This window comes from Pyrus communis, chromosome 3, assembly GCF_963583255.1.
Source record: "Pyrus communis chromosome 3, drPyrComm1.1, whole genome shotgun sequence".
NCBI lineage: Eukaryota > Viridiplantae > Streptophyta > Magnoliopsida > Rosales > Rosaceae > Pyrus > Pyrus communis.
Genome location: NC_084805.1, coordinates 29,021,566 through 29,034,684, shown reverse-complemented (window position 1 = coordinate 29,034,684; position 13,119 = coordinate 29,021,566). Strand labels below are relative to the sequence as shown.

General features: G+C 36.2%; 1 protein-coding gene and 2 long non-coding RNA genes across 4 annotated transcripts in view; all 3 read left to right on the top strand.

Annotated features, from left to right (window-relative positions):
• The first annotated feature begins 1,797 nt into the window (after nt 1–1,797).
• On the top strand, nt 1,798–4,520 carry LOC137727846 (uncharacterized). Its single transcript, XR_011067875.1, has 3 exons — nt 1,798–1,944; nt 3,763–3,841; nt 4,075–4,520. It is a non-coding gene; the product is annotated as an uncharacterized lncRNA (long non-coding RNA).
• Nucleotides 4,521–5,211: 691 nt separating this feature from the next.
• LOC137727843 (uncharacterized) lies at nt 5,212–6,982 on the top strand. The gene is made up of 5 exons (XR_011067872.1): nt 5,212–5,429; nt 5,556–5,612; nt 5,708–5,913; nt 6,162–6,238; nt 6,834–6,982. It is a non-coding gene; the product is annotated as an uncharacterized lncRNA (long non-coding RNA).
• Nucleotides 6,983–7,567: 585 nt separating this feature from the next.
• Nucleotides 7,568–13,119, top strand: part of LOC137727826 (cysteine-rich receptor-like protein kinase 26) — a 32,245-nt gene continuing 26,693 nt past the window's right edge. The window contains exons 1-9 of one of the 2 annotated variants that reach the window (XM_068466662.1): nt 7,568–7,666; nt 8,877–8,971; nt 9,073–10,011; nt 10,113–10,247; nt 10,348–10,475; nt 10,564–10,774; nt 10,898–11,135; nt 11,209–11,359; nt 11,452–11,808. In XM_068466662.1, the coding sequence (XP_068322763.1) occupies nt 9,216–10,011; nt 10,113–10,247; nt 10,348–10,475; nt 10,564–10,774; nt 10,898–11,135; nt 11,209–11,359; nt 11,452–11,772 (1,980 nt within the window). In that variant the 5' untranslated portion in view covers nt 7,568–7,666; nt 8,877–8,971; nt 9,073–9,215 and the 3' untranslated portion in view covers nt 11,773–11,808. Of the gene's footprint in view, nt 7,667–8,736; nt 8,972–9,072; nt 10,012–10,112; nt 10,248–10,347; nt 10,476–10,563; nt 11,136–11,208; nt 11,360–11,451 lie in introns of those variants that run through there. The other variant, XM_068466661.1, reaches the window with a different exon arrangement.

Here is a 13,119-nt window from a genome sequence, read left to right as displayed (position 1 = left end):
AAAAAATATCTCTAGTGAAAAGGCCAACGCTCACATTTTTCACAAAAACTGTGCGCTAATAGTTACTCTTATTTTCAGTTTTGTGGATTGCTTAGAAAACCATCGTAAACCCCGTTTTCAAAACATTTCACCGCACTGTAAGCTTCTTAAGAGCCGGTTTTAGGGTATTATTTAAGCCAATTCGACATTGAAGTAGAAAGTTGTCCAGATCGTAATAGTTGTTGAGCCTTAATTATTAATCAAACTAGCCAGGCATATATCAAGCCAAAACACAAGCTGGTTAGCAGCATCTTGACGGAGAAAGGTAGCTAGGCATGCCTTGTCCATCCATGAGCAAAATTTGGGCTCCAACAAAAAAAAGAACGATGAGCCAAATCATCAAACCAGCCCAATAAGACTGGCCCAAGCAATGAGTTTTCGGTTTTGCCCTTGACGGCAAGTCTTTGCCTGTTTAATCATCTCTCTCTTTCTCGATCTCTCCGTATTACTTTGGTCTAAAGAAGGGCATTCAAGGTTTCAAAAAAAAAAGAAAAAAAAAAGAAGGGCTTTCAATTGCACCGTTCAAATGAACAGTGTTTTGGATCGAATTTCATTTTATTTACGAAAGTACCATTAGTCTCTCTAACACTGCTTTTGCGGCTGGGTTTTGGGCTGTGTTTTCTGGGCTTACCTCAATTGTTGATGAGGCCGGCCCTTTGATTGTTCAAATGATGGGAATGCCCATCCAGGGTCAAAGATCGAACGGCCGGGGTCAAAAGTTTGGAGGATACTTTTGTCATCTTAATTGTTGGGACTGATTGGGATTGATGGTGAGGGGATTGCAGGGCAGACAGGAGGGCGATAGTAAGTTTTGTCTCTAAAGTATCGAACAGATTGGATGGGTTAGACAGACTTTCATTACCTTTCTTTTTGGGCCACAGTGGGAGTCAGTGAGACCATGCCGTGAGAGAGAGAGAGTGAGAGAGGACTGATAGATACTGCCAAAAAGCATAGGTTGCAGAGACATAGAGAGGGAGATGGGCGTGGGATGGCAATGAGGGAAGGGTTGATTTTTTTCTCCTCAAATCAAGGGTTGGTGTCGGGATTGAGGGGATGGGTCGAAACGGGGGTAAGACTCTGAGGGAGAGGGGGATGTCAGAGACAGAGGAGAGGGAGCTGGACGTGCGAATTGCAGAGAGAGAAAGAGAACCCAGAAGATATTTGTTTTGTTGAGAGCTGACAAGAAAAGGGGAGAAACAACGACAAAGTGACAGAATCTGAGAATCTGAAGTAAAAAATGATTAGTGGGGTTTTAGCTTCTGGCACTTTCTTCCCTGCTTTTTAAACCCATTTTTCTCTGCACCCCTTCAAGCTATGGAAGTGTTCGCACAGATTTGAAGCTCAAAAGCGTCGGATTTGGTATTGTTCTTACCTCTGTTTCTTCAATTTTTTTTAATTTCTTTTATATGATATTTCTGTGCTTGGTGGAAACTTTTGTTTTATATGAATTGGGTTTTTCACTAAATTAATAAAGATCAAATCTTTATGGTTCTTTGTTGTTTATCTCAACCTTGCTTCGCCCGCAGCCGCTTGAGATGACGTGGTCCTGATCATCGGTCACTTCCGCGGCAGTTCCGAACAACGGATTCGGTTCCCAAGCTCCGACGATTCTGTCTGTGGCAAAGAGAATTCAGGAAGAGTGGAAGACCCTGGAGAAGAATTTGCCAGGCGAGTTCTTTTGTTTTTTTTATTTTGAATTTCCTTTTAAATAACTGTTTTGAATTAATGGTAGTGAAGTTTTCCCATACTTCATTGACATCCACAGTTACAATATTTGTTAGAGCTTATGAGACAAGAATGGATCGTGTGAGAGCTGTAATTGTTGGGGCGGAGGCTACTCCTTACCATGATGGTCTCTTCTTCTTTGATGTTTGCTTCCCCAGTGACTATCCCAATGTGCCACCGGTATGTGATAATTTTGAACGCCTAGAATTGATTTATATCTGTTTACATCTTTGGCCTAACTGGGAACTCTGTTACGCGGAATATCTACTACCACTCTGGTGGCCTTCGATTAAATCCAAATTTGTACAATTGTGGAAAAGTATGCCTTATTCTTGGTTCTGGACAAACCAAATTGAATGTGTATTTGGTGGTTTTCTGCATTTTTTGCATCTTCATTTTCCTACTTTTGTGGTCATTGCTTTCATTTTACTGGAACTACCCTGCTTCTTTCTCATGGTCCTTAAGCATGTGCATGTTTGTATTTTTTCTGATGGATTATATTGGGAGCTTAGTTTCTTTTATTTTGGGTAAATTACATTTTACCCATTTATGTTTGGAGTCGATTTCAATTTCTTACAACATCTTTAAAACATTTCAGTTTCATACATTTACTTATCATTTTATTTCAATTTTGTACATCCGTTAGAAAATCCGTTAAGTAAACCGTAACGTGACAAATATGAGGTCCACATTTATGCTGACTTGGTTGCCAAATTTGTGCTATGTGGTAAAAAAATAATTTTTTATGCATTTAAAAATATTATAATAATTTACCCTATTTATTTATTTAAAAAAAAAACTAAACATCTTCCCCGACTGTGCGTTGTGGAGTGAAGCGTGTGAGGGTTTGGAGGTCATGGGTGCGAATTGCAGCCGTTGTTGTTTGGGTCGTCGCTTGAACGGCCAGCTTCAGGAGATCGAGTTTGTGAAGGTAATTTTCTGATTGGGATTGGAGCGTGCCTCAGAGATTGGAGGAGAGGGGGGGGGGGGGGGGGGTTGGGGTGGGATGGGGATTAGGGATGAAAGAGTGGCTGTGAGGATGAAGGAGATGGAGGTGGTTGCTCCGGTGGGAGGGGAGGATTGACATGGTGGTTGTATGAGATGGGTGGTGGTGATGGAGAAAGAAGGAATTTGGCAGCCATGTCAGCTCTTAATGAAAAATGTAACGGATGTACTATATTGAAATAAAATAATACATGAGTTATGAAAGTGAAATTTTTTGAAGATATTGTATGAGGTTGCAATAGACCTCAAACCTAAGGTGGTAAAGTGTAATTTACCCTTTTATTTTTTATATATGTTTGTTGGGTTTGTTGTTTTCGGAAAATTATTGCAACTCTGTAATATGTAAATAGTGTTAAATAAATATATGATTAATGGGTTGAATTTCGTTTTCGAAAGGACTATTACATGTTTTGTGTCAATTTGGCTGTCATGGTAAGATTACTTCATGGAACAGTGTAATTGTTGTGGCATGTGAATGTTGAATTTTTTCTTAATTTAATTTCGGAAAGAAATGTGTTTAACTGTAGTACTATATGATGAAGTTAGCATCCTTATAGGTTGGGAACTCAATTAGTGCACCATTAGTTGTGCAAATGTCTGAATATTGGTGCTTAAGATGCAAGAGTTAATGACATTAGCACAGTACTATACCTTCTTGACATGTCGTGAGCTGAAATGCTAGAAAGGAAAATATTGTCCCTCTTCCTCTGGCCTCCTGAAGTGTTTCCATTCTAGTGTCATCATCTTTTGTTTCATTCATTTATAGAATATATTCTTCTTTTTTCTATACCTTTATTACCTCCTTTTAACTTTGATTATCTGTATTTGATGAGTATTATTGGACCCATTCTCAAAATTTTGCATCCCCTGCTTCTTTCTTATGGTCCTTATACTCAAACATGTGCAAATTTGTATTTTTCTAATGGATTAGACTATTGGGAACTTAGTTACTTTTACTTTTTATATATTTTTGTTGGGTTTTTTGTTTTTCAGAAAATGAGCATATGATTAATCGCTTGACTTTCACTTTCAAAAGGACCGTTAGAAATTTTGTGTCAATTTGGTTGTGATGGTAAGATTCCTTCATGTAACATTGTGTTGTGGCATGTGAGTGTCGAAATTTTTTCTTAATTTAATTTCGGAAACAAATGCGTTTAATGGCAGTGCTATATGATGAAGTTAGCATCCTTATAAGTTGGGAACCTAAAATAGGAGTAGTGTACTCATAAATTCCTACCTTTCTCTGCCTCCTTTCCCTATACTTGCACCAGTTGTGACTTATTTTCTTTTTTGGTTCTATCTCAGGAGTTTGTCAAGGAGAAAGTTCATGAACGAAATAAATCTAATCGAGAGGTATTTTCTTTTTGGCAGATATCATGAATTATGTTTGGGTGTTTAAACAATATTTGCCTAAAAGCACTCTGTTTTTTAGTGGTATTTTAAATAAGGTAACTTCCCCAAACACTGATATTTTGGTTTTCTATTGGTATGTGTGAAACCAGCTTGATTCAAGTTACAAGGTTGAGGGTTGCGGATAGTTGTCATATTGCGGATAGTTAATCATGTTCAATAACCTTAGTTACAGAGCCATTCATTTAAATTTTGGTTTCAAGTTGTAGAAAGACGGGTTTTCATTCTTTCTTAATATAAGCTTTGATTACTGCTTCAGTTTCACATCATTTGTCACTGGCTTTGCTAATATATGTTTTTAGTGAGATAATCTTACTGGTGAATTGTTAAAAGGTAGGCAGAGAGAAAGCGGCCTGCGATTTTATAAACTAAAGTTCAGATGCATTTTCTGTGGTATGGGGTGTCCGAGAGAAAGGGTTTCGAGGATTAGATTTTGGGGTTTTGTTTGTGCGATTTGCAGAGAGATGGGGGTGTCTGAGATAGGATTTAGGACATTTGTTTTAGGAATTGCAGAGAGAGATAGGGAGTGTCCGAGAGAAGTGTGGGAGGATTTAAGCGGGATTATAGGGGTTTGGTTCAGGGTTTGTTTTCTGCGATTTGCAGAGACAGAGAGATGGGACAAGGATGAGAGAGAGATGGGAGGATTTTATGCGAGGGTTAAAGGGAACGGGTAAGGGAGGTATGGGTTTTTAGGGCCGGTTTCTAGGGAGGAGGTCTGGTGTCAGTGCCTTCACATGGTGGGGGCGTGATATGGGGGAGAGAGGAGAGGGGGTTGGTTGCAGAGAGTGGGGGTGTGATTTAGGGGAGATAGGTGAGGGGGTTGGTTGCAGAGAAAGGGTGATGGCGGGTGCACGATTAGGGGGACAGAAAGAGAGTTGATTGGGTACAAGATTTGAGGGTAGGGTTGAGGGAATGAGTGTGTTCGCTGCAGAGAGAGGGTGGGGTTGAGATAGTATCAGTCCCTCTGTTGCTTCTCTCTTCCTCCATCTATGACATCTTCATTTTGGGGTCAAAATATGTTCGCTTTTAGTTTTTACATAGAAATATGAGTGTATTATTAATTGATTTGGGTTTTTGTAGCTGATACATGTTAGGTTTTGTGTTTCTGGGTTTTATCACTAATTGTCAATTGGATTTTCTGGTTTCAAAAATAGGTGGAGGTGTCGACTAATCAGCTGGCTGATCAGGAGATGCCAGTGTATAATCTTGCATCGAAGATTCTTTGTTGGGTTATCAATGTATCATTGAAGGTACTGTGGTGGATGATCTTATAAAGAAAACTAAGAATTGTGGATTTAATTGTTTAGCTGCTTCTTTTGTACTCAAGTTATTGGGCTTTGCGAGGGAATAATATGTTTTTTTCTGCTGAATTATAGGCTGAACCAGACACTGATGAAGTATTTGCACAAGTCACTTTACTTCCCAAAGCAAATGTAAGTTGTTGGCTTGAGGATTCTGATTTATTGTGGGCGGGTAAAACTGATTATGGGTTGAGATTCTAATGGTTTGATGTTCTTATAAATTTGAGCAAGATGAGAATGCAGCGGAGAAGGAAATAATATAGGGCACGTGTCCTTAAACGGGAAAAGATTTTGGTTAGGCAAAGCCAATTAAGGAAGAGAATAGGTAGAGGCTAAAACATAATCAAGTGGAAATTTTAGGTACAAAATGTGCAGTGAGTCAAGAAATTATACAACGGTGTCCAACTGCTTTCCACCACGGCCACTTTAAAAGGTTTAGTTCTTTTTCCAAGTGAAGAAATAAAATGGCACTTGAATCGTAGAATTATTAAAGAACTATTCTCAATGAAGTAATGAAGAAAACTATTCTCAATGTCTCTAGCTATTCATTTTTTATCTTCAACGATTTGGAAACATGCTACTACAGTTTTCAGAATGGTTATGTCACACTCTGCTATTCTTCCTGTCAAAATGGGGAAGGTTTGCATCTATTCAAATAATGACTTAATTTTGTCTTCACAGAGAGGCTTGATTGATAGTGACGCTTTAACCCACAAGAGGAATGCTAAATCCACAACGCCATTCAAGTCGGACCACTGGTGAATGCCTAAACTTTTGTGCTTAAATGGATTCATCAACTCAATTTTGTTGTTAATTTTTGTTTTGAGTCCATTTTCCTTGCTGCTGTTGTATTAGGATTTTAAGCTCAGTCGTTCAGGCATGACACATTTTCAGTGGGAAGCCATAAGCATAATTCATTTTTCTTAAATTAGACTCAAGATTTTTATATGCATTATTCTTCCGTTTTACGAATTTAATTGGCTAAGCCTTAATGATGTTGTTGATGAATCTTCATGAAAATTCATTTCTCTTTTAATCATTGACTACTTTTTTTCTTTGTTGGCAGTCGAGGCAAAAGGTTCTTGCGATTTGAATCAAATGCAAAAACTGTGCAAGTATATGTGCTGTATGCACACATGCATATAAACTAATAAAAAATATATACATGATTTTATGTGTTAAAGATTGTACTTATTCTTAAATAAAGGTTCTGCTTACAAATGTGTTTAACAATATGATCTTATAACTCATCTTTCTGCTCCATTGTATGACTAGAACCATATTTAAAATTTTGTATACTTGAAATATTATTGATCAATTGTAACTTACCCTGTTGCTATTTGCTAATGATAGAGGCTAGGATTGGCATGTGGGTTGAATTGGAACGTGGGTTTAATTGGGTTTGCTTTTGTTTGTCACTTCGATTTTGGTAGGATTGGCGTGTGGTTGTTCAGGCCTTTACGGCTATTTTGTGTCTGGCAAAGGTAATAAGATTACTCTTCGTTCCATAAGCTTCATTTTTAATGCCCAAAAAAATTTGGAATTGAGAACATGATGGGGTTTTAGGCAATACCTAAGTTCTGAATTTTTCCCTGTTTGTTGTTATTAGCAATTTCTTCGATCATCTTGGTTTGATAGTGTTTTGCTCCCCAGATTTTTTTTTTAATTTAAAATATCATGGGATTGGGGTTTTAAGATTTTAACAACAATGGGTATGAATTTTGGTCAATTTTGATGCTCATTGGACTTTGTTGGATTTGTGAACATATGGGTATGAATTTTGGTTAATTTTGATGCTCAATGGGTATGAATTTTTTTTTGATGCTCAATACCCAAGTTTTGTAATTTTCCCCGTTTGTTGTTATTAGCGATTTCTTCATTCAAGTTAGTTTGGTAGTGTTTTGCTACCCATAACTTTTTTTTTTTTCAATTTAAAATATCATGGGATTGGGGTTTTTAGATTTTAACAGCAATTGATATGAATTTTGATGCTTAATGGACCTTGTTAGCAGCTTCTAACTTTGTTATGCTTTGAAATATTGGTGGGTTTTCATCAAATTTTGCTTATATCTTTGTGCAGTGTATCTGTTGTATTATCTGGTCACAGAAACCTTCGTTCGGTAATTTGAGAGGCATGGAGAGATAATAGACTAATCAAAGAGATGCATGTGATCAACGATAAACAGGTAAGCATCATCCTCTTCCTTCTTTTGTTATGATTGAGAAAAAAGTTGAAGACAATTCCGCGCTTTTGAGTTATAGCAATTAGTAAGTATAAAATGACATTGATTAGTTCACTCCTTCGTTAGTTTATTTGTGGTGTGTGCTTGAGTATGAAAGCAATGGACGTTATAGAATTGATGTTCCTTTTAATATCCATAAAGAAAGGAATTGTTCCTTTATTAGCAATTATATGAAGTAGGCGTATTATGCAATACAATGTCTACAATCGATTATTTTACATTTTTGTATATAAGTACAACTATTGTTCAAGAGCCACAGAAAGTACCTAAGGGCCGAAGAACTGTTTGTGTTAGAATAACAGAATATGGTGTAAAGCTTAAATTTTGGTCACGTAAATATATATATATATATATATATATATAATTTTTTTTTTCAATTACAATAACTTGCATGAAAATTCAATTGGGCTTGTTCTGGTCTCCAAGAATTTTGCTTTGGTTGGTTACTGATTAATTTATGTGGTGGGAGTTTAGTTTATGCTTTTTTGCCTATGTATATATGAGCCTTGAGCCTTGAGGCGACTAATAGTTATTTTTCTTTTTTTATTATACACTTACTACAAAATTTTACCATCTCTTTAATAGAGGTATGGTCCACAAACACATATGAGTCTCATCTCTAAAAGTATGATATGAGACTTATATTTGTTGGTGGCCCCTATACTTATTAGAGAGGTGGTACAAATATAACATCAGAAATGCTCTCCTAAGATCCTCATTTTGAGGACCTGTGAGGTCCTATTTCATTTCAACCCTTAAGATTAATCTGATTGTGAAATAATTCAAAATATGATATTAACCCTGTTACAACATACCAGATATATGACATTCATGCCTTCTTTTTTTTTTTTTTTTTTTTTTTTAATAAAAAAATTATTATTTTGTTATGTTGTAACAGGGATAATATCATATTTTGGATTATTTCGGTTAGATTAATTTTAAGGGTTGAAATGAAATATAACAGTACTCTTTTATTGCACGTCCTTAATTTTAAGGGTTAAAATGAGGACCTTAGGAGAGCAATATAACAGTACTCTTTTATTGCACGTCCTTAATTCATTTATTAGTTTTTGTTTATCCATAAAATCACCATCATTTCCGTCTTTTCATTATTTTTATTGAATGCAACCAATTAAGAAATGGACATGGGCAGCGAAGGAGAGATTATTAATTTGGGATTGATCAATATTTTACCACAAGCACAAAAACAAAATTATCATCAGAGGCAATAGTGGAGTTAAAGTCAAGGTGTTCCCTTTATTCTTTGTAGTTTTACCAATTCAAAATTCTAAACCGGGGTAATATATATGCCGTCCTTTTATACCAATTCTTCTCCTGACTTGGTATAGGATATAGGAAACAACCCAAGTGGCTTGATGATTAGCGAAGCAGTTGCATCGTGCTGGTTGGTTGTCTATTAAACCAAGAACTAAAGACAAGTTGGTTACTATAACAATACAATGAAATACTACATTTGACTTGAACAACAGAAATGGATTCCTCAAGATTGCTAATTCTCTTCATTGTTCCCGTTCTCTTGGACCTTCTTGCACCCGCCGGAGCCGTCGTTTGCACTTCTACATCTGAGTTCTGCTGGAGATGTTCCAACATTGGCACCTACGAAGACGGTGGCAACTACCAAAAAAACCTCGACGCCCTCCTCTCCTCTTTCTCTTCCAACAATCAAACCAATTCCGGCTTTTACAATTCATCAATGGGACAAGACGCCGACAGAGTGAACGCAATTGCATTGTGCAGAGGAGATGTGTCCCTCAACGACTGTCACACTTGTGTCAGCCAGTCTAGTCCCTTTCTCCTCATGAATTGTTCGAATCAAAACGAAGCAATCGTATGGGCGGAGCGTTGCATGGTCCGATACTCGAGCAAATTAATATTTGGTATTCAGGAGGATGAGCCTTTTCAGTTTGTGCCTGGCCCGTTTAACGCAACTGATCCCCAGAAATTCGATTTGGTGCTCAATCTCTTATTGGATTATTTAACTGAGAAAGCTGCGTCGGGGGATTCTCTTAAGAAATTTGCAGCCGGAAATACGATTACACAAGGAAGTACGACAAACCAAGCAATATATGCACTTGTGCAGTGCACTCCAGATTTGGATAAGCAAAATTGCAGTGATTGCCTTAAAGGGGCTATCTCAAAAATACCAGATTGTTGTGGTGGAAGGTCGGGAGGCAGAGTTCTTGAGCCGAGTTGTAATTTGAGATTCGAGGCATATAGTTTCTACGAGGCCAACGTGGATTCTCTAGTGACTCTTCCATCTGTAAAGGGTATGGTTAAACTTAATGTCTTAATTACAAATAATTTTTTTTTCTTTGCTTTCTATATGTGACACTCAATAAAATGAACACACCCATCTGATGCTAAGCAGGAAAGAAGAGTACGATATCAAAGGCCGTCATCATCATCATCTCCGTTGTTGGGGTTGTTTTTGTCGCTATGATTCTTAAGGGAACATTGATTTCCTTAAGAGTGAGGAGACGATGGAAAAAACAAAAACTTGAAAGTAAGTTCAATTGTGATAATTGTCACAGTCTCATATATTATGCATTTATCTCAGTAGCATTTTAGGACATACATGTTATGATTAAGCTGTCACTTTTCAGATGATAATTTGGAAGACATTAGTCTGGAGGAGTCGTTGCAATATGACTTTGAAACTATAAAATCAGCAACTGATGACTTCTCTGATGCAAATAAGCTTGGACAAGGTGGATTCGGAGCTGTCTACAAGGTAACAAAACACTATATTACAAGAAAAACGATTTAATGAAAAATTGTTTTACCCAACGAACTTTTTATTTTTTCTTTATAAACTTCAGGGTAGGCTACCAAATGGAAGATATATAGCCGTGAAAAGACTCTCTAAGAATTCTAAGCAAGGTGAACGTGAATTTAAAACTGAAGTCACGTTAGTTGCTCGACTTCAACACCGTAATCTAGTAAGGCTGCGAGGTTTTTGCTTCAAAGCAGGGGAAAGAATCCTCATTTACGAATACGTGCCTAACACAAGTCTTAATCACTTCATTTTTGGTACGTTTGCTCTACCTTTTGGCATAATTCATAACATTTCCTCTCAATTTTATATTACTGAAAATTGTATCAACAAAAGAAAAACTTGTGAATCATATTTCAATCTATTGCGCTTGTATTTAGATCCAGTCAATCGTGGACATTTGGATTGGGAAACACGTTACAAAATCATAGGAGGGATTTCTCGAGGGCTTCTTTACCTTCATGAAGATTCTCGTCTTCGAATCATTCACCGTGATCTTAAACCTAGCAACATTCTGTTAGATGAAGATATGAATCCTAAAATTGCAGACTTTGGCATGGCTCAATTGTTTACGATGGATCAAACTCAAGGAGATACTAAGACAATTGTGGGGACCTAGTAAGTATCCAAAAATTCTAGCTAAATTAGTATCCTAAATTCATGTTTTAATTTGGTGATTATAATCATGCAGTGGATATATGGCTCCAGAGTATGCAATTCATGGACGTTTTTCTGTCAAATCAGATGTTTTTAGTTTCGGTGTGTTGGTTCTTGAGATCTTAAGTGGTAGAAAGATCACCAGTTTCCGAAGTAGTGAGAATGATGAGGACCTTTTAACCTATGTGAGTAAGACTATAATTTTTAACTTTACACATGATTTAACTTTTAGTATATGAACTTTCTTTCATTAATGTAGTTCTCAACTTTATTATAGGCATGGAGAAACTGGAAGGAGGATACGGTGTCAAATATCACAGATCCTGTGTTAGCGACAGGATTAGGCACCAAAATAATGAGATGCATCCACATCGGTTTACTTTGCGTCCAAGAAAATGTGGCTAGCAGACCAACCATGGCTTCAATTGTTTCGATGCTTAATAGTCATTCTGTCACACTCTCATTACCTTCAAGACCTGCATATTATTTGCATAACAGTGAAAAAGACACCACGGAAGGAACAAAATCATATGAACCTAAAAATTCTGCAGATTTGTCGATAAATGATGACAACATTACTGAGCCATATCCTCGTTAGTGGGGTTGATTATAAATGTAGGCTTTCTGGTTTATTTTTAAGAGCAAGTTTGTCATAGTGTTATGTGTACTTCGAACACCGTCACATGATCTGATCCATGATCCATAGAATCCGTCCAGAGTTACGTGCACAGAAGAACAAATGTTTTGGTCAAATAAGAAAAAGAAAGAAACGACCAACTGCAGCCGAAGTTTAAATTTTCACGGATTGCATCGATCATCGAAAGACATGTGAGAAGCGTCCTCGATGGTCTGTTTGCCGTCGATGGCCTTGATGCTAGGGTTTTTATTCCCTCTCTTTTGAAAGTATTGTTTCGTTGAAAGTTGCAACCTTTGACTCCCTTTTATTATATAAATTGTATCCTCGCGTGTAATATGTATATATGTTGTGTGTTGGAACAGATATATAATTTCTATAGAAAATTAGATTTTAATTATTAAACAAGATGAAGTTTAGAAAAATATCTTATATAAGATTACAAATTACTTTTAGCTCCTAAATTCTATTTAATGTCAGTATATACATTCAATGTCTTTTTACTATATAATTTTATGGTTGCCACTAAGCAAGGCCGTCCAGCCCCAAAAAACAATTTTTTTTTTTTTTTTAACGAACGATATTATCTACTCAAAGAGAGTGAGGGATTGAACTTAAGCCTTACAATGAGCTAACAATAATACTGTAATTTAAATTCGCTTTTAAAAAAATATATCATTAAATTGTAGTACTAAGTGGTAGGTAGCAAGATGCAACCTTATATTAAGCACTGCTTTTGGTGATTATAGTGAACGGTTCATATTATGTTAGCAACTATATATATGCTATGTTCGTGGATAATATAGAGTTGTTGTTGGAGAAATAGAGAACAAAAAGCAAAGTCAATTAGTTGGAAAACAAGTAGATGAGTTTCATTTTTTATATATAAAAACAAGAAATTATTATTAACTTTCCAAAAATCTCATTCTACAGTTCTTACAAGTATATTTTCTTTCTAATTATAAAAAGTTTGGAGTGCAAAATGAGTTTTATGTAATGCTAGTAACAATTTCTTAAAAATATACTTACTAAGAGGTAAAAGAATAAGTTGGTTTCAAACTCATCATTTATAACATTTGAACTTAAAATCTCACCTACGAGTGAAAAATAATATCATTAGACTAGTATTAAGTGACATATTTTAGTTATGTTTTATATATCAATTAAATTATTGTTGCACCCCTAACTTATTAGGTTTTTTTTTTCATTTAATGTAAAAGTGTTAATAGAGGGGTATCCGCTGAAACATGACAAGTAATCTGTTCACAAACATCTTTAGCAATAGATAAAATGAACTATATTAAGCAAAAA